Here is a 21,694-nt window from a genome sequence, read left to right as displayed (position 1 = left end):
CTTGCTACTCTTGTGACTTGAGCCTCCATTGATAAGGAGGCATCAGAGATCATGACCAAATTCCTGGTGGTCTGTGCAGTTATTACATGTTCAAGTTTCTTCTTCCTTCTAGTTATTATTTCTAGTTTTTAGATGGAGTATGAATGTGTTCCACTAGTGAGGTGGGCCCTTCGGCCGGACCCTCGGTTTTTATGCTGGAAATCTCAAACTGGAGCAGAGAGGCACGCCCACACAGGAAATAGGAGGAAGAAGGGGGAAATTGTGTGAACCTGCCTCCCTGAACCGAGGGATGAAAACACCCAAAATGTCTTCCTGTACCTCTGGGGAGAAGGACTCCTCACAGGTAAGACTACTGGTCGTATGGTAAGCAGCTAGAAGGAAGAAGGAGCAATACCCACATTAACTAAGATTTTAGTTAATTAACTAAGATTTTAGTTAATCCTTGTCATTTGGGAAATTATGGACTAGGATCAAATACCTTTTTTCTACCAGATAACTGAGCAAACAATAGCCTAACAATTATTCTAAGTAGTACAGTAGAATATTAATAAACTGGACCTATTTCAAATTATCTACAAGGCTACTAGACTGAGAAACTTTGTTGGGATGGGGAGACTGCATGTGACCTTATGGAATCTACTGGACCTCTCTAAGCTTTTCCAGCTACTGATAATGGCAACTTCTAGATAAGGGTTCCAAAATGCACAGTACACCCCATCTGAGAGCAGTGGAGGGATCCAGGGGGTTGGTGAAGATGATTAGGAATTTGGGGGCAGTAGGAGAGCAGCATCGCTTAAAGAGATGGGAATACCAGAGCACCTTATATGCAGATCAAAAAGCAACAGTGAGAACCGGGCATGGAATGACTGATTGGTTCAAAATTGAGAAAAGAGTTAGGCAAGGCTGTATACTGTCGCCTTGCCTATTTAACTTATATGCAGAGCACATCATGAGAAAGGCGGGATTATAGGAGTCACAAATTGGTATCAAGATTGCAGGGAGAAATAACAACCTCAGATATGCAGATGATACCACTCTAATGGCGAAGAGGAACTAAGGAGGCTCTTGATGCGGGAGAAGGAGGAGTGCAAAAGTTGGCTTGAAACTCAACATCAAGAAAACAACAATCATGGCATCCTGGCAAACAGATGGGGAAGAAATGGAGGTAGTGACAGGTTTTATTTTCCTGGGCTCCAAGATCACTGCAGACAGGGACTGCAGCAAAGAAATTAAAAAGGAGGAAGGCTATGGCAAATCAAGACAGCATCCTAAAAAGCAAAGACATCACCCTACCAACAAAAGTGCATCTAGTCACGGCTATGGTCTTCCGAGTTGCAATTTATAGCTGTGAAAGTTTGACCATAAGGAGGGCTGAGCGCCAAGGAATTGAGGCTTTTGAACTCTGGTGCTGGAGAAGACTCTTGCAAGTTCCTTGGACTGCAAGACGAACAAACTGGTCAGTCCTAGAGGAGATCAGCCCAGACTGCCTCTTTTGAAGGACAAATCCTGAAGATGAAACTCAAATACTTTGGCCACCTCATGAGAAGGAAGAACTCCTGGGAACGATTGAAGGCAAAAGAAGAAGGGGATGACAGAGAATGAGGTGGCTGGCTGGAGTCATTGAAGCAGTTGTTGTGAGCTTAAATGGACTCCGGGGAATGATAGAGGCCAGGAAAGCCTGGAGGTTCATTGTCCACAGGGTTGCGATGGGTCGGACATGACTTCGCACCTAACGGGGAGCGGCAGTCTGTCTCTTCCTGATGCAGCTGTGATTTTCTAGCGAAAGACATTTCAAGGTGGCTTGCCCTTGCCTGCCTCTGGGTAGTAACAAACCTGGACCACCTTGTTGGTCTCCCAGCCCAGTACTGACCAGGGCTGACCCTGCTTGGCTTTCTGGAAAAAACATCAGCTTAAAAAGGTGGGGTGGATGGGATCACATTCCTGCTGAGCTCCTTCCCTCCTCAGATTCTGTCCTTCCCAGGCTCCACTGCAGGTCTCCAGGAATTTCACAGCATTCCCCAAAAGTTGCCATCTTTGGGATACTGGAACAGCCTTCTCCTTCTTGCTCCTGGCCATGGGATTTCCCATTGCTTACTTTTCTCTCTCTTACCCCATCTGTCTTTATCCCCAGTGAGGACTCAAAGTAGCTTTTACTCCATTCACTAAGAAATAACCCTAATACCCTATTGTAGGTACTATTCCTATCATCAGATGTCATAACTATCATGGAGCTTTTTTTCATAGCAGCCCTTTTCTGCTGACATGAATTGGTTGGATAAACTGGCACAATGCAAGCAGCGGTTGCGTATGGTTAACCGACCTAGCACCAGAAAAGTGGCGGAAATGTTTTATTTCTTGCTTTTCCTAGTGGTAACCCGTGCCTATGGAATCGTCAGGCTTAGGAGATCATCTGAATTGTTCTGTATGCCTGGATGCGTGAATGACAGGACCTTTGTCCGGCATGGCGACTGGCCGAGCTCTTGCCCCGTTTCCTGTGCCTACCCCAACCCCATGCTCCCTGCTCTTCAAAACCCGCCTCTGCTGTCTTCCGTTCTGAGCCACAGGAAACTCCGATGTCTGCATACTTCTTCTTCTATTTTGCCGCCTCTCTCCCATCACTGCCCTAGTTTCGCTGCTTGCCTCTTATCCGTTTTGCCTCAACAGCCCCGCGATGCGCTACTTCCCCTTACCTCGACAGACCCTCCGCCGCTCCCCCGCCCCGCGAGGACTTCAAACACAGATCAACTAACTCCCCCTTTGCAGGAAGTGTCCTGCGGCCACGGACAGGCAGCCGCTCTGCCCAATAAGTTGTATGAGCGGCGGAGGCGACTCCGCCTTCCGCGCTTTGCCGACCAATCTGTGCTCGGGGATGGGACTTCCGCTGCGAGGGTGGGGCGGGCAGGGTTTGGGAGGGAGCTAGCGGGCGCAGGCGAGGCGCGCTGGCGGCTCGGGGTGTCCCGGCTCCCTGGCCTGGGCTCGGCGTCGTCCCCGTCCGGGGTGCCCCAGGAGGGGTCCGCCTGACAAGGTCGGCGGAAGGGGCCGGCAGCCGGGCACGGCGTCAAGTACCGGGCTGCCGGCTCCGGAGGCTCTGCGCTGAGCAGCCCCAGGGACGCCCTTCTCTGCCGAGCGGCCGTTGTCAAGGGGCTCGGGCGGCACGAGTTGCCGGAGGGGCTACTTCCCGCCAGCCTCCCGGGGAAAGCGGGGAGGGTGTCTCTCCTCGTGGCCGTGGCGGGTTGAGGGTCTGCGGGTGGGGAGTCGTCGGGGGGGGGGGCGACTCGCTAAGCTGTTTCTAGGGGCCCCAAGTAGCATGAGGAGGGCGTGGGAGAAGTGAGGGTTTCTAGGGCTCCGGGTGGTTATCGGGGGGGGGGGGGGGGCTATTCAGCGTCCCTGCGGGCAGCCTGCTCGAGATGTCCCCGTAGGAGCAGGTGGGTAGGCCGGAGGGGCTTCGGGGTGCGCCTTGCAGAGGAAGTCTTGGGAAGCGCTGGCAAAGTTGTTCCGTGCGGGAGCGGTGGTGTTGCTTTGGTCGCCTGTCTCCCCGGGCTGGTGGGAGGCTGCAATGAATGGTTTCAGCACGGAGGAAGACAGTCGGGATGGACCTCCCACCACCCCCCTCTATGGACAGAGCTGCTGCCTTATTGACGACGGGGACCGTTGTGTCCGCCCGGCTGGCAACGCCTCCTTCAGCAAGAGGATCCAGAAGAGCATCTCGCAGAAGAAGCTGAAATTAGATATTGACAAAAGCGTGAGTCATGCTGGAAGTCCTTACCTTGTTGTCCTGGACTTTATGACAGTGCATGCCCAAGCCTATACATTGTTTATGTAGTCATTACCATGTTCAGTCACCTTTATATTTGGAGACCAGCAGTGTTTAGCAATAATTGGATTACCTTCATTGTAGTTGCTAAAATAAATTGAGAAGCACTAAGTTGGTGGAGCCTCTTGTGGCGCAGAGTGATAAGGCAGCAGACATGCAGTTTGAAAGCTCTGCCCATCCTTCCGAGGTCGGTAAAATGAGTACCCAGCTTGCTGGGGGGTAAACGGTAATGACTGGGCAAGACACTGGCAAACCACCCCGTATTGAGTCTGCCAAGAGAACGCTAGAGGGCGTCACCCCAAGGGTCAGACATGACTCGATGCTTGCACAGGGGATACCTTTACCTTTACCTTAAGTTGGTGGAAGATTTAACAAAGACAAGGCAAGCCCCTTCTGTTTCTTGGTGGATTGTTACTATAAGAGAGACCTGAGCAAATACAGATTTTGCTTTCCATTGATGATAATTTTAACACACAGTAAGTGGTCATTTTGAAACCATGTTTTGTACAACTTCTTCTTTACAACCTATAGTGAGCACTCTAATCTGAAATCAACTGCATGCAAATCCAGCAGTAAATTAAGTTAATAGATACTGTCAAGACAAAAAAAGGCAATTGATCTTGACATGTAAATGCATTTATTAGTAATGTGAGAAGAAGAATGAAAGGAACATAGATCAGTAGCACAGCAATCTATTGTGGAGATAAGCAATAACAGGAAATGGGAGAGATTGACTGCCCTTTTATGTAGCTGTCTAAGACTACAACAAGGTTGACTCAGCCTTCCATCCTTCCGAGGTCAGTAAAATGAGTACCCAGCTTGCTGGGGGGTAAACAGTAATGACTGGGGAAGGCACTGGCAAACCACCCCGTATTGAGTCTGCCATGAAAACGCTAGAGGGCGTCACCCCAAGGGTCAGACATGACTCGGTGCTTGCACAGGGGATACCTTTACCTTTACCTATGGGAGATAGGGCATCAAAGTTCCCACTGTGGAAACAGTCTAAGCAAAGCATTCTCCAAGGGACATATTCAGATAGACTATCCCTTAGAAACACAAGGCCCAGACCATGTTTGGCCTTGAAAGTCAAAACCAAAACCTTGAAGCAAACCCAGAATTTCACTGGGAGCTTGCACAGGGGATACCTTTACCTTTAAGACTATAACAACTTCATTTTTAAGAGTGTGGTTGGATAGGCCTACTATATAAATAGTGTAACCGCATTACAGGCAAGGACTTTTTGACAGTGTTAATTCTGACCTTTTAATAGGAAGCTGTTGTGAATGACATGCGTTTGTAACTGACTTTAACAAATGTGCATTTGTAAAGTTAAAATGGTTATGTTTAACAAGTTCCTTTAGATACTGTCAAATCTCTAATGTTCAACTGATTGAAAGCATCTTTCAAAACAGAAATTTGCATGCATTTTTATTTCTTGGCTAGCATCTAGCAGACTGTTGCCAGACTGTTGCTAACATCAAGTGACATCTGTCACATCAGGCTTCCAAACTGGAGCGCCACTGCATGTGACAGTAGGAATTGCTGCTGCTAGCCAACATAGTGGTGCTGTGCTGTAAAACGCTTCTTAGTTCCGTCAGAAATATTAAACTTTAAATCTCAAATGACAAGGTAATTATCAACTGTCATTGATGAGATTGCACCCTGATATCCTTTCCACCCCTGTCTCAAGCTACTATCCTAGTATACTGTGGAGCTATTTGAGAGGAAACAGGAGCTGAGATAACTAGAGGGGGTTTGGAGGAAGACTTGTAACAAGGCATCAAGGACATCTTATAGGATGCTTATGAAAACTTATGAGATACCAGTGAGAACCACAAAAAGGTACTTTGCATCTTGCATTGCATCCACTAACTCACACCCAGTTCAACTATTTAGAATATTTAGATCACTTATGGACCTAGAAGGGGGCACCCAAATTGAGAGCCAGCTTGGTTAGGATTGCGGACGTCTAATCTGGTGAGCCGAGTTTATTCCACACTCCCCCACATGCAACCAGCTGGGCTTGCCATAGCACTGATAAAGCAGTTCTGACTGAGCAGTAGTATCAGAGTTTTCTCAGCCTCACCTACATCACAGGGTATGTGTTGTGGGGAGAGGAAAGGGAAGGAGATTGTAAGCTGCTTTGAGACTCTTTCGGGTAGAGAAAAGTGGCATATAAGAACCAACTCTTCTCTACACCAAATTGTCTTTCAGCTGCCAGGTCTTTGTGACCTTTTTCACAGATAAAATCTTGGCATAGTCTCCCAGACAAATGTGGATAGGGTGCTGGTTTTGGTGAGGCCAACCATGTGTTCCTGTGACCCCTGTACCTTGTGGGAATGGCAGGAGAATTGGGAGGTCTCTCCAGGAAACAGTAAAACTGTCCCTGGCCTCAGGGACATTCCCAAGGCGTCTAAAGGAAGCAGTAGTTTGGCCTTAAGTGAAAAACCGATCACTTGATCCATGGGACCCCATCATCTACTGCCCAGTCTCACATTTGGCATTTCTGAGTAAAGTGGTTGAGTGGGTGGCCACAGGTCAACTGCAAACATTCCTAAAGGAAGCATCAGTCCTAGACCCATTTCATTCTGGTTTTCACCCTGGCTGTCAGATGGATACGGCTTTGGCTGCCTTTCCAGATGACCTCCAGCGGCAGGTGGACCAAGTTGGGTCAGTGCTGCTTGTGTCATGGCAGTGTTTGATATAATTGATAATGAGTTTTTGGCTCGCCACCTTGCCAATGATATGGGGCCTTGCAGTGGCTGATCTTCCTCCAAGGACGGGGATAGAGGGTAGCCATCTGGGAAGAGCAGTTGCGATACTGTCCACTGCCTTGTGGGGTGCCAGAGGACACAATACACTCCCCAGTATCATTCAACATCTAGATGCACCCTCTTGCACATTTGGTCTGGAGGGATGGGCTAAGCAGCCATTAGTATGCTGATGACAAACTGCTGTGTTGATGGATGGACGGCCATATACACCCTCATACTCACTGGCCAGATATCTGGAGGCTGTGGCAGGATGACTACAGCAGAGCCACCTGAAACTCAATCCCTCGAAGACTGAGGCTCTATGGTTGGGGAAGAAGAGGAATCATGTCTCACTTCCCTTGAAGGAGTGCAACTAACGGCTTTATACACCCTTAGGAATTTAGGGGTCCTTGCAATAGAGGCACTGGCAAACCACCCCGTATTGAGTCTGCCATGAAAACTCTAGAGGGTGTCACCCCAAGGGTCAGACATGACCCAGTGCTTGCACAGGGGATACCTTTACCTTTACAATAGAGGCACAAATCACAAATGTTGCTCACCAGGTGTTTTGCCATCTCTACGAGAAGCCCTGCCTGGTCCCAGAAAATGTAGCTGCAGTGATCCATGTCACTGTCACCTCCAGACTGAATTACTGTAACTCACTCTACATGGGGCTACCCTTGGGCCTGACCCAGAGATGACAACTGGTACAAAATGCTGTTGCTTGGATCATAACGAGGACCCCATGGAGGGCTCATATTTGACTTGCCCTCCAACAGCTGCATTGACTGCCAGTGGAATTCCAGATCAGATTCAAGGTTTTGGTATTGACATTCAAGACCCTACACAGTCTGGGCCCTGCGTACCTAAGGGACTACCTGTCCCAATATGTTCCCTGCAGAGCATTGTGCTCTGCTTACACCAGTTTGGTGGTAATCGCTGGCCCTAAAGATGTCTACTTGGCCTGAACAGGGCCAACACCTTCTCAGCCCTGGCTCCAACCTGGTGGAATGAGTTGCCAGTTGGATGCTTTAGGATGCTTAGGGCTGATCCTGCGTTGAGCAGGGGGTTGGACTAGATGGCCTGTATGGCCCCTTCCAACTCTATGATTCTATGATCTGGGCCCTGTTGGAGTTATCAGAGTTCCATAGGGCCGGAAAACTGGCACTCAAGCTAGGCTTGTGGTTGAGGACAGGGTCAATCTTGTAGTAATAGTTACTTTCATCTTTTAAAAAATTGAGGCTGAATATATAATAGTAAGTTTTTACATATTTTGTATTTCACTGTAGATTTGTACTGCATGTATTTTAACTCCATGTTGGTTTGCTTTTTATTTTTTAGGTAAGACATCTATATATCTGTGATTTCCACAAGAACTTCATTCAGAGTGTTCGAAACAAAAGGAAAAGAAAGACCAGTGATGATGGTGGAGATTCCCCAGAGCATGAGATGGATGTCCCAGAGGTACTTAGCATTACTGAAATAGTGGGTTATTATTTTGTAACTGTTGTCCAAATGCTCCTTTTTAGACCTGGTGTGGCATAGTAAATACTCTGCCTAAGTTATAAAGAAATGATGTCTTGCAAATTCCATCGTGTATTTTAAAGCTTCTATTTCAACCATGGTCAGCTACTTCAGTGCCAAAAGAGTCATAGTGTGCTCCTGAAGGTCTCTCCAGGTTGACTTTTCTACACCAAATTCGGCCGGTCCCAGCAAGCTGGTCTGTAGACCCACTATTACTACGCATGGAGAGAGACTGCTGGAAAGGGATGATAATTACATCAGAATTTGACTAGTAGGAAAGCCCACTTAAAAAATAGTCTGCAGAAAGACAGTGGGAGGGTGGAAGGACCCCCGGAGACCAGGGCAGGCCTGGCAGCAAGACTAGCCATCCAGGCCAATGCAGCAGACTGCAGCTGGACATGTGTCCCCCCCCAAGCTCTCCCAGCAGCCAGGAGGACATGGTGCCCAGTATGGACACAGCAAAGCGCACCTGGATGGCCATCCCCAGATCTCCAGCTTACCTACTGTTGACTCTTCCTCTTCATGCCAAGTGACAGGAAGTGGCACACAGGAGGATGGGGGTGGGGAGGAGCTTCTGATTGGCCCTCAGTGGGAGAATGCTGCCACCCTATAGGGGTCATGTTACCCAAAGAGGGCCAATCTGAAGCCCAACACTTTTTATGAGGTATGATAAGTGTCAGCCATTTTGTTAGGTTCATTCTTTCTTCATCGTGGCCCAGCTTAAATTATAGTATTTATTAAGGAACTAACAACACAAGCTTTATAGTTTGTCCTGAAACTATTGATTATGTGAATTGTCATGGCTGAAGCACTGTCATAGAGAATTTTTATTTTGATTGAGTGATTGACAAAAATTTCTCCTATTGTGAAGTGTTTCATCTGTATTTTGGCAAGGAAAGCATTTTGTGCTATAAAATGTTTTTGTTCTTAAGTTTTTGTATTTTAAGCCATGGAATACACATAAATTCCATAAATATATATTGGCATTTGGTTCACACTGTAATTGCAGGCACTGTAAGTAATATACTTCTCCATTCAAGAAGGGCAATCACTTGATGTGAATAAGTGATGTCAAATACATTGATTATCAAGTTTCCTGGCAGAGCATCAGGATAACACTGTATTACATTGCAACAGAATGCTTGGGTTCTTTTCTTAGAGTACCACGCATCCAGCTTTTCAGTTTTTATTTCACCAGAAAACTTCTAATTCTCACATTACTTAACAAATAATACTGGGAAACTACTACTTTTGTATGGGTTGCAGGCCCTTACTTATGAGAATGATATTTTTTTCATTCCTTTTGTTAAATAAATGCAACTTAGTTGAAAGGAGCTCACTCCACCAGGTTGGGGCCAGGGCCGAAAAAGCCCTGGCCCTGGTTGAGGCCAGTTGAACATCCTGGGGGCCCGGGACAGCCAGCACATTCATACCTGCAGAGCGAAGTACCCTACAGGGGGCATAAGGGGATAGGCAGTCCCGCAGATAAGCAGGGCCCAAGGTATAACCTTAAAAGTTAAAAGCAATACCTTGAACTTGATCTGGAAACAGACTGGTATCATTTTCATCCACTCAATAAAGTAGTTTAAATTAAGGCATGACTTACCTAAGATTTTTTCAGTGGTTAGTATTTTGGATCTTGCATCCAACAAAATATTACTTTTATTATATTATATATATATTATATATATATATATATATTATATTAGTAATTCCTGAAGCCAAAAATAAGCCTCTTGGATTATTATTGTTGCTATTTGTAGTGACCCAAAACGTATATAGGTATGAACATGACAGCAGGGTCCCTAAATTATGTTCTAAACTCTATGCAGTTCTTGCCACCTGTACGTGTCCTAGCACAATTAGCTGGTGCTTTGCTTTTAGTACACAGCAATAACTTCCTGCTTCCCCAGGTTGTACACTTCTTTGTCACCTTAAATTCCGTTGCCCTTCCAATCGCTTGACAGCAAATTACTGAACAGTATGCAAAGGTCTAGATTTTATTTATACTTGCTTCAGAAGGCTTATGTTTGGGATATACCCATATGCAAGTTAAGCTGATTCTGGTTTTTAAATTTTGTCGTAAGATCTAGAATTTGAAGTTATGTTCACTTTAAGGGGAATCTAATTGTGACTTTTATGCTGAACTGCATATCAGTAAAAACTATTACAGGAGGAAAGCAGTATAGTCTCTAGCTGGAGCCTTAAATTTTTTCAAGGAGGGCAAGCAACAGCTTCTAATCTAATGGTGATTTCCTATTTTGCAAAATAAATGGTTAGAATTACATTCCTTTCTCTGCACTTGCATAATGTCTCATGTCAAGAAAGACCACAAAATTGGATGATCCATTCTCTCTCTGTCTCTCTCTCTCCCTACCTACCTACCTACCTACCTACCTACCTACCTACTTACTTTGTGGGGACGGACGGACGACTAACAGTATTCCAACATCTTGTTAGTTACCTATATCTTGATCTTATGGTTTATTACTTAGTGTAAGGATATAGATAGCTATCTGGGTTTTCTGTATCCATCATCCCATCTTTGTTTTACAGGTTGATTTATTTCAACTCCAGGTAAACACACTACGCCGTTATAAAAGGCACTACAAGTTGCAAACAAGACCTGGCCTCAATAAAGCTCAACTAGCAGAAGTGAGTGGGTTAGAAGTTTTCCATCTGTTCATCATAAAGTGGAGTGCATGTTACCCTCTACTTACTTATTTGCGATACTAAAGCCTACAATAATTAGTTAGTTGTGTTTAGAGACATCTGCAGGTTTCCAGTTCTCGTCAGTTGTGTGCATATATGGTGATCTCAAAAGCAAAATGCAACAATGTTAGGCAAAATCTAAATTCATTTCATTAGTATTCAAGCCTAGAACTTTATAAAAGGAAAAATCCTTCTAATATCAGTAAATAACAAGTTCTAGGTTTGATTCCCACTAAGGTATAAATATATTTTGTTAGTATAGTGCCATTTATGCCTATGTTATTCTTGGTCTTGCTTTTATATTCTAGCCGATAATAACAATGCTTGAATTCTTTTGAAGAAGGTAACTGGCAAAGAAAATTGGCAGACTGATGAAGATTTATCAAAATGGACTTTTATCTGGAACTCCATCTTTGAACTTTTACGTTTTGGATTCCAATCTTTATCTACAGGTGCTGCATCCAGGTGTTATGTAGTAGAAACACTGAGGAGATGATTTTCTAATTGAAATAATGTAATATGCAGTTTGGGGGATGTTTTATCATCTCTACTAAATATATAATTATTCATGATATAGCACCTAATTAAATTAATTTGAATTTTGCCTAACAGTGTTGAATTTTGCTCTTGTGTCTAACATATTTACACTGTGTACCTTCCTTGTTGTTTGGCTATATTAGTGATCTTGCCATCTTCCCTCACTCACATGCAGGTTTTTCCTTCCATTTTTCTTCCCTTTTCTGTCTGATTATCCCTTTTATTTATTTTCTACTTATCTGAAGGTTTATAGGTCTCACCCTTTCACATTGTCTTGTTGGCTTAGCCCAGGTACTTAGAATCATAGAGTTGGAAGGAACCATACAGGCCATGTAGTCCAGCCCCCTGCTCAATGCAGGGTCAGCCTAAAGCATCCATGATAAGTATCTGTTGAACTGCTGCTTGAAAACTACCAGTGAGGGGGAGCTCGCCACCTCCCTGGATAGTCAATTCCACTGATCTACTCTGTGAATTTTTTTTCTCTGATATCTACTTGAGGGAAGAGGCAAAATCATCTCATTAACTTATATTTCTGAAAGTGGCACATGATAGGCTTTTGAAAGTTCAAAAATAAAATATTTTATTCAACATAGAGGAAGAAAGGTCAGATGGAATCTGGGGTAAAATGTCTGAGGTGAATCAACAATAATTCTGAGATAACTTAGTAATTTCACAATCTTCATATGTTTCCAGCAAGTGACAGTTTTAAGCTTTTCACATAGTCTTAGAATCTTTGAGATTAAAAACTTTGGTTTCAGTGTCCACTTGACAATCCAGTATAAGTTCTTGAGTTTAACTGACTCTTCAAGTTTCAGAAAGCAGGGATGCACTATCAAGTATTCAAAATCCTTCTCTAAACACAATTCACTTGTTAGAGCTATCTCCTTTTTCAACTGGGCAGGGAATTATTTCTCAGTCTAAACTAAACTTTTTCTGGCCCAAATGGGAATCTTCAGCAATCTTCCCACTCCTACTTGCCAACCTTCCCAGCCCTCAGTTAGTGCTAATCTGTATTCCTTTCAGCAGTCAGTGTTATCAACTGATGCTGTCCAATGAGGTGCTAGATGCTCTGACTGCATGGCAGAGAGCTGCCAGAATTCTGTGCCATGTGCCCTACTTCTGGAGAGTGGGGTGATTTACTGGAACGTTTTGTAGGGTGTGGGATCTGTCACTGGGTACCAGGGAGGGACAAGGCCAGCATGGGGGTACATTTGGTAGGTATACTGAGTTACCTGGATTCCCGTGGGTGTAACCACAGCTGTGTGTAGGGGGTGGGTGAATTTGAAATTATTATGGCTACTAGTGGACTACATTGGCATTTTTGCTGGTGCAATTTTGTTCATGTTGGAGGAAGCGCCCCCCTGATGAAAACACACACCGTCTTAGGGTTCTGTTGTTAATGTATTCTCAAACACATTGCAGCAGTCCCCAACGCCCGGACCAGTCCGTGGTACAGTCAGTACTGGACCGCAGCTCCTCCTTGTCCTCCTCCCCAGCTGCTGCCTCAGGGGCTGCCCTGCCACTCTGCCACCTGCTCACCTTTGGTGCTCTCCAGCAGCCACCATGGCTGGGGCTCCCCCTCAGCGAGGCATTGCGCAGCAGCTGCTGGCAGCGCTCCCCAACGGGCAGCAGGAAGTCAGGGGCGCTGGCGGGAAAGCAAGTGGAGCAGGGGCTCAGGTGGCATCGACGATGTCCCTCAGCAAAAGACTACCCCCCCCCCAGGCCTCAGTAAAATTGTCAAGCGTTGACCGGTCCCCAGTGATAAAAGTTAGGGACCACTACATTACAGCATTTTAATTCTGTCAATATTTTTCACATTTTAAAATCATCATATGTCACATATGTACAGGAATAAGCATTATTTAAATGTAGATTTTTTAATATAAGTTTTCATGCTACACATTTTGAGTGAGTAAAACAGAGGTTCCCAACTTTTTTGAACCTGTGAATGTCTTTGAAATGCTGCCAGAGGGTGATGGGCACAATCACAAAATGGCTACCATGGAAGGCAGAGCTAATCACAAAATGTCAAGGAATGAAGTTATTCAGCAGAAGCTATTTAACAGAATGCTTTGTAGGATTAACATATTATTTAAAATACTTTCTTGAATAAACACAAAGTAAGTAAATATATTAAGCTGGCTAAGAACCCCTCATCTGGCAGTGTCTATCTTCATTTTGCAGGCATCTAGTACAAATGTGGGGGGGGGGAATGTTTCTTCCTTTTAACTCCTGTTCTAGCCATTTTCCGCCTGCAGTATTATTTGTAAGACTGACAACTGGTAGTGAAAGCTCCTTGTGTATGTGGACAGTAGGAGAAATTCTGGGCAGATTTTGATAGGAACATAAATTAGTTTTGAAAACTGAACAAACGATGGTGGAATGTTGTTATCAACTTCCACTTGAATTATAAAAGTGCTTTAAACTAGAAAGCTCTGATGATGTCAATAGAATTTCCAGTTAAGTGCATTAAGCATATAGCCAAACAACCCTATCGTGTTGGATCTGGATCAGGTCACACTGTGTTTTTAGAATCTCACAGTGCTGTTTGCATAAGTAGATTACTTTATATAATGTATCTTGTATTATAAGACTCAAAATTCCCCCACCTGGCCCCACCCACTTTCTAAAACCACTTGGCAGATGCCAGAAAAGTTATCAGCAGACATCACATTGAGGACCCCTGAAGTAAAATCTTGCTTTGAAATATATTACACTTATTTCACATGATAAAATATTTTACAGGTTTTTGTTTCAGTTTTTCCATTAGAAAAATTAAGACAAAGACCTTGAAGAGGGTAAAGGTATCCCCTGTGCAAGCACCAAGTCATATCTGACCCTTGGGGTAACGCCCTCTAGCGTTTTCATGGCAGACTCAATACGGGGTGGTTTGCCATTCCCTTTCCCAGTCATTAGAGGGGACTTATTTCTTCTCCCTGTCCCATGCCTACACGTGCACAAAATGGTCAGTTGGCTGAATTATAGGTAACTAATGGTGTAAGTTACGTCATGTTATTTCATTGAATAGACTGGAGTATAAGAATGCACTGTACTCCACAAGTATAAGAATGCATTGCATATTTTTTCCTGCTGTGAATCAGATACTAAATTTTCATGCTAGGTTCTTATTAGTATTCTTTAAATACTGTGGTGGTGGACCACAGTGTTCAGTGTGAAATCAGCCTATAATCTCAGACTTTATTAAAGCTAGTTCTTCTGATATGAGCACTACTTTACAAATACATAGAAATTATGATACTAAATGCAGAGTCACCTGAAACTCATCCCCTCCTAGACGGAGGTCCTGTGGTTGGGTTGGAGGGGGACAGAGCAGGAAGCACGCTTACCCTCTCTGGCAGGGACACAACTTGAGATTGCATCACAGGCCAGGAATTTGGGGGTGACCATTGATGCCTCATTAACACTCAAGGCACATGTCAAGAAAGTAGCTAGCCAGGCATTTTTCTATCTTCACCAGGCTCAGCTACTAGTGCCCTACCTGTCCTCCGAACACCAGGCCACAGTGTAACGCACTTTACGCTGGCCTGCTTATGGGCCTGCTCCGGAAACTGCTGCTGGTGCAAAAATGCAGCTGCTAGGGTCCTCACTGGAACATCTTGGAGAGCCCATATCCAGCCAGTGCTGAGGCAGCTGTATTGGTTACCAGTTGTTCTCCAGATCAGGTTCAGGGTTTTGGTCTTGACCTTTAAGGCCATACACGTTCTGGGCCCAGCATATATAAGGGACAGCCTGTTCCCCTATGCCCTCCGCAGGGCCTTATGCTCTGCGGGTACTAACTTATTGGTAATTCCGGGCCCCAGGGAGGCTCGCCTGGGCTCGGCCAGGGCCTTTTCAGTCCTGGCCCCTACCTGGTGGAATGAGCTCCCGGAGGAGCTGCGGGCCCTACGGGAGCTTTCAGCATTCCGCAGGGCCTGCGAAACGGAGCTCTTCCACCAGGTCTGTGGTTGAGGCCAGGCAGCAAGGAAGATCAGGGTCCCCCTACAAGAGTAGCTGTAGCGAATTTTACCTGCACCCTCTATGCACCCTTCCCCTCTAGAAGATTTTGGGAGTTTTTGCTCCAAAAGGAGAATTTTTGCTGCAGCATCTTTGTTTTATAGAATTGTTTGCATTGTATTGTTGTTTTAAATTTGTTTTAAGGGGTTGTATTGGGTTTTTAACCATATTTTGTAACCCGCCTCAAGCATTCGGGAGAAGGTGGGTAATAAATAAAATGATAATAATAATAGTAATTTACCAAGGTGTATTTTTAGAGCCTCTTGTGGCACAGAGTGGTAAGGCAGCAGACATGCAGTCTGAAAGCTCTGCCCATGAGGCTGGGAGGTCAATCCCAGCAGCCTTCCCTCCTTCCGAGGTCGGTAAAATGAGTACCTAGCTTGCTGGGGGATAAACGGTAATGACTGGGGAAGGCACTGGCAAACCACCCCGTATTGAGTCTGCCATGAAAACGCTAGAGGGCGTCACCCCAAGGGTCAGACATGATCCAGTGCTTGCACAGGGGATACCTTTACCATTACCAAGGTGTATTTGTTTTTTTTTTAAATGTCAGTACCAGCTATGGTTTCACCATAGCTGATGTGCTAGTCCACTATTTAAGACTTTATAATTTACTTTCTCTTTCAGACTGTCAGCCGCCACTTCAGGAACATACCAGTGAATGAGAAGGAGACCCTTGCCTATTTCATCTATATGGTGAAGAGTAATAAGAGTAGGTTGGATCAGAAGTCAGAAACTGGAAAACTAGAATGAAGGTTAGGCAGACCTTGGACATTGAGTGCGATTGTTTTTTGAAGAACTTTTAAAAACTTCTGTAAAGTATAAACTAGAGAATTATATCACTCCAGGATGTGTTTGACCTCTGCTATTTCATTTAACTTAAAGTATCACTGGAAAACTCCAAGAAGTCAGTCAGTGACTGCCCAGACGATTGAAATACCTCTTTCAGTGTAAAACAAGCCCCATATGAGACAAGCTTATCATTCTTGGACTAGATTTTATCCAGATATACTGACACAGGTTAGGCTGGGATTCTTACACAAAATCTGGTCTGGGGCCTCTCTTTCTAAATGTGCTTACAACTGTGTGCACCTATGAAAACAAGAGACATTCACAAGTCCCCCTGTTTTTTTTGTGCGTGTTTTTTTAGTATATGGGTCATAGTTTAGAAATATTAAGATAGCCAGCCTTGCTTATTTGCTAAACCATTAGAGATGTTGTACTGAATTCACAAAAGTTATTAAATACTTTAGGTTTTTCCACATTTTATTAATATGTCATTTCATAGAGAGTACAGCATTTAGATACAGTACATACCATTCTTTTAGGGTTCAGTGTGTACATTATCTTGATGCTAAAAGTTACTTCTCTTTAATGTGGGCCCTCAGTTAGTACATGAAACACCAGATTAAAGTTATGATTTTAGGTTCTTTGCAAGTCATTTGAATTGCAGTATATCTAGTTCTAAGACATATCCACTGCACAGACATAAGCCTACCGCATTAATGGCCCATCAGAACTGAAACCACCTGGCAATAGTAGAGTTTATTCCAGCAGACAGATGTGATATTAATGCGGTTTTTACAATTGCCTCTGCCCTGATATTTGGCAGTGAGAACTGGTGACATTTGTCTGTCCTTGATGCACCTTCCTGAAATGTGCAGTAATAATCTAACAATCATTACTATTGTAATACATATTTCATACTGATCCCTACCCTGTTTTGACTCAAAGTTCCCCTGGTGCTGGAGTGCACATACAGTTTTGCCATTCAGCTCAGTATAGGATATTTGCTACTCTCTAAATCGGACCTACAAAAAAGACACAGCCCCCAAGCCATGTATTTTGGTCAGGTGTTTGACAATATTTCCACCTCTTCTCTGATCACAAATGAGGAAGAAAGCTGCTCATAGAGGGCTACTGCACATGGCTGCTGAACTGTCATGTGGCAGGTCATAGCCTATAGAGGCCTACCTAAGATGAGACTTTCCCCAAAGAACAGGTTGTAACCTTCTATTCACTTTGCATCTTATTCACCATAAACTTGGAAACCATTAACATCATCTATCCTTTAGTGCTTTAGTTCTTAGATTTATGTCCTGATCACCCTGTTCTGGAAATAAACTTCACTGAAAACAATATGTTGTATATAAAGAGAATATGCTCCAAAAGTAATTTTTAAGATTAAACTGTGACATTAAAAAAAAAATTTACTGTGAAAGTTGGGCAGGCAGTCAAGCATTTGGGTAGCACTCTGATAGTGAGTTTCAATGTTCAAAAAGTTAATTTTGCTTTGGTTAATTATTACCTGTTGAAAGATGCTGCATAATTCAGTACATCTGTATTTGAATTCACTGCATTAGAATTCACTGCTTAATTTTTTAGTTCTAGCAAAGGGCATGGAAAACCAGACACAAAGTTAAAGCCTTATACAAAGTTAATTTACACTTGTTTGTGTTTATTTCTATTGAAAATAGATGTTCAGGAAACAAGGGTATCTGTTGCCAGTGCACCTTATCACTGATATGTCCCAGTTCATTGGATGCCATTTTATGTGTGTGTGTTTTTCTCAGATGACCTTATTGCATATGCATGTTAAGCCTATTTCTAACAATCTTTTGCATATATAAGCAGAGATAGTGCTTAAATAATTCAGATTGATGCTTGGTGTTTTAAAGTTGACCTCACAGTGTTTCTTCGCCCTTCAAGAAAAGAGCCAAGCCAAGCTAAAGCCATCTATTAAGCTGCCATCTTCTGTAACTGAACTCTTGAGTATATTTCTCAAGGTCTTGAACTTTTGTGAATTCAGAATATCTGTGTATGAATTTGACCATGGCAGGAGTCTCTTCTGAAAAACAAGAGACAGATGCATCCTTTCTAGACCAAAAATAAATTTGTTAGTGTTAGGGCTTATTACTAAGCAAGCAAGTGCAACACTTATCAGCCAACATCAAAATGTTTTACAGGGAAATTTGATAACCGGTGCTTGCCTGCTCAGGAGCTATTTTGCTTAATTTGTTCTCAAAACTCCTGTTTCTGAAAGAAATCAAATGAAGAAGCATGAGGGATCTCTTCATAGAATCTGAGGAATTGCTGATGTCACAACTATTGAATCCTTTGGTCTTTGAAACATCTGTCCATGCCTTACTCCCAGCTTCACCAACAAGCATTACACATATGTCATGGTGGATAGGATGGGCCTCTTTTATGGCTTCCTTTGCTAGAAATTCTGATCCTGATAATAGCAATACCTATATTCAGGGAGAAGCCTGTGGTTCTTGAACATTTAGTGTTGTATCTTCAAAAACACCACAATGCAATTGTTTAATATAATGGCAGATTATGCTGCATGCCATTTAAGGAAAACTTTCCAATTCCTTGTGGTTTTAATAAAACCTTCATCAGCATTTTTGAGCTTCAAAGGATATGAATCCTTAAGCAATGGCTAAAATAGAATATTTGAGAACACAGTCACATTGACATGTTCATTCATACAAACTGGTGGGTTGTATTTAATATCAGATATGGATGTCACATGGAACCGTTCAGCAGTAAACTTTGGTTTGATAGTAGACTTTCTACATTTAAAGATGATTAGTGGAAGGTCATATTGCTGGTCAATTCTCTTATTGAATGAAATGTGTTCCAAAGTAAAAGGACTGTTCAAAGCCTTCAAACCACTGTAAAAATCCACTTAAAACTAGAAGAAGGGCCATCATTATTCTTAATGGGCTTTGCATCAGAGCTGAAGACCTTAATGTGGCACATCTTCTATAATGAGGTTAACTTCATCAAAGATGGTGATCCTCAGTTCATTATTTGTTGATGTTGTTGCTGTAATTCTTTTAGTGCAAGAATTTTTGTTCATCCCTTGAGTTGAATGAAGGCGAGAGCAAAGGGAAGGGAATGTGCAATGGCAGATGTAGTACTCAAATTATATAAGTACAGAATGTTATTCAAAGTAGTCAGACCCGTGTTGGAGAGCATTTTATGTGGTTGATTCAGCTTCCAAGACAGTTTCTGCAGCATGTAAATATTACCAGACTCCTGCATTAAAGTTCAGATTTTCATATTTTGTCTTGCAAGGATGATTCAGAAAAGCAGCCTTGTCACTGATCTTATGAAATTCCGAAGTTATAGGTTCAAAATGCTATATCAAACAAATCTTATGTTCTGTCAGATTCTGAAAGGTTTGTCAAGTAAGAAAACTTCTTGCATAGGCCAGCAAAATATATTAATAATAATAAGCCAAAGTAGCCTATGGCTAGAATATTTTTAGACTTAAAAAGTAGAGTAAAAATAGCCATGAGCAAGATGTATCCCAGAAAAGTTGATGATTTGTCTGAGAAAAATCTTTCTAAACAGTATTCTAAATTTTAGCTACATGCAATATTGGGATAGGGAGGAGGGTGGGAGGGAAACTGGGAGCCTTGCACTTTATCTTGTGTTGATAGATCCTAATGTAAATATAAGTATGATGGGAACTCTTGACATGTAATTGGAAGTGATTGGAAGAAATATCTAGATAAAGATGTTTGTCTAAAATGGCAAATTGACGTGTGCAGTACGCTAGTGGCACTTCACCCTGTGTATCGAGATGAGAGACTAAGGAATCTTCAAGCCAACTATCTTTTAATGAACCTTTCAGTGCCCACAGAATTGATTAAAGGCCTACTTCGACAAAGTTGCTTATTCTTTCACATGTTATCTCACGTTGTTCGCTATGATGCTGGATGTTTTGGATTTTTTTGTGTGTAAACAATTCTTGCTCTTCTGTAGCATTATCATACTCATCAGTTCATTAATTATGTTTTAAATTTTTAATGTGGAGGGGAAGGGGCTTATGCCTTAACTCAGAAATGAAGTGAAATCACATGATGAAATGTTTAGCAATACCTTTATGTGTAAATTATTTTTTAATACCTTTTGGAGATTTATGCTTGTGAGGTTTGCCTTTTTATTGCATTTTCTTCATCCCTTTTGACATCCTTTGACCCAGCTAGGAAGACACAAACATGTCGGCAGACGTTCTTTTTTTAAAGCCCCTTTGATGTATGGACTTTGAATTATCGACTTACTGAAACAACACGACTTCCGTTCCCCTTCATTCATTCTGGTGGGCCTTCATGTGTTTTACTGAAACTTATGCCAAATGTTTGGGTGAACTTGTATTTTAAATTGTGAAATATAACTGTACTCTTAAAGCAATCGAGTAACTTATAGTGAACTGTAGAATTCTTTTCTCCATGCTGTATAGTGCACCCTACTTCCACTGTGTATGAGATTTAAACTCTGTACTGTTCGATAAAGATATAAATGCTTGAGACAGATTTTTAATAAATGATCAGAGCAACAAGTCACATTTGTTTTAGTTGCTTCTGTGGTATTGCTTTTTGTAGTTGTGTAGGACACCCATGCTGAATTTGAAGCATGTAACTAAAGAGACTAAATAGTACAATTTTTCTGAAAATGAATATCTATTTTTACAGTCCACTGTTCTCACTTGTTCAGTGCAAATAACAGGATGGGACATTCAGTGAACAAGTCAGTAGGAATTAGAGTTGTAGAACCAACCAGAAGTCTAACATCAGAATGGAATCAAAGCATACATGACATATTAAATGATGCATAAATTGGAGAGTGGGTTCCTAGTTTCAGCAAGCTAAACACCATAGTATAAACTACAGTCCCTAATAATTTATTCAAGTAATTTTGTGAGTCATTTAGTATAGGGGTAGTCAGCCTGTGGTCCTCCAGATGTTCATGGACTACAATTCCCATGAACCGCTGCCAGCAAATGCTGGCAGAGGTTCATGGGAATTGTAGTCCACAAACATCTGGAGGACTACAGGTTGACTACCCCTGATTTAGTATACTGCAACTGTATTGCCTGTGTGGAAAACCTCTCATGAATAATTTTCTCAGGCAGTCCATAAGGTAGGGGCCACAACCAAGAAGGCATGTGTATAGGCAGTTATTGATTTGGCCCATTTTCAGGTTGGCACCAGCAGAAGACCTTTCTCCAATTAACAAAGCTGTCGTGGCAGAGCATACGGGAGAAGCTAAGAGGGTCCAAGGCCATGAAAGCTTTGTAAAGGTAAAGATATCCCCTGTGCAAGCACCGTTTTCCTCTAGTCTATCCAAAATACCTTCATGAGGTTAGAAAGGATTGCTGTGATGACAGGACCAAGGGATCTTAGATCTCTTTTTTTTTTTTAAATTGTTACATCAGCAACTTTTTAGGCCTTCAGTAAGGAGGCCAAATTTACTGACAAGCTGCCTAGTATTAGTGGAATATCAATAGTTTCACAGCTGCATTTCTTAAACTCTTGAATGTATG

General features: G+C 42.9%; 1 protein-coding gene across 3 annotated transcripts; it reads left to right on the top strand.

Moving 5' to 3' along the window:
• Nucleotides 1–3,351: 3,351 nt before the first annotated feature.
• Nucleotides 3,352–20,710, top strand: SAP30L (SAP30 like). Of its 3 annotated transcripts, none has more exons than XM_077326473.1 (4): nt 3,352–3,742; nt 7,909–8,031; nt 10,669–10,746; nt 15,982–20,710. In XM_077326473.1, exons 1-4 carry the CDS (start codon nt 3,557–3,559, stop codon nt 16,105–16,107), a joined length of 513 nt encoding a protein of 170 aa, XP_077182588.1. In that variant the 5' UTR covers nt 3,352–3,556; the 3' UTR covers nt 16,108–20,710. The 3 variants fall into 3 exon arrangements, with proteins under 3 accessions (XP_077182588.1, XP_077182589.1, XP_077182587.1); XM_077326472.1 differs by having other exon boundaries at nt 3,356–3,742; nt 10,648–10,746; XM_077326474.1 differs by lacking the exon at nt 10,669–10,746 and having other exon boundaries at nt 3,355–3,742.
• Nucleotides 20,711–21,694: the final 984 nt, after the last annotated feature.

This window comes from Paroedura picta, chromosome 3, assembly GCF_049243985.1.
Source record: "Paroedura picta isolate Pp20150507F chromosome 3, Ppicta_v3.0, whole genome shotgun sequence".
Taxonomy (NCBI): Eukaryota; Metazoa; Chordata; class Lepidosauria; order Squamata; family Gekkonidae; genus Paroedura; species Paroedura picta.
This window is presented reverse-complemented; position numbering and strand designations above follow the sequence as displayed.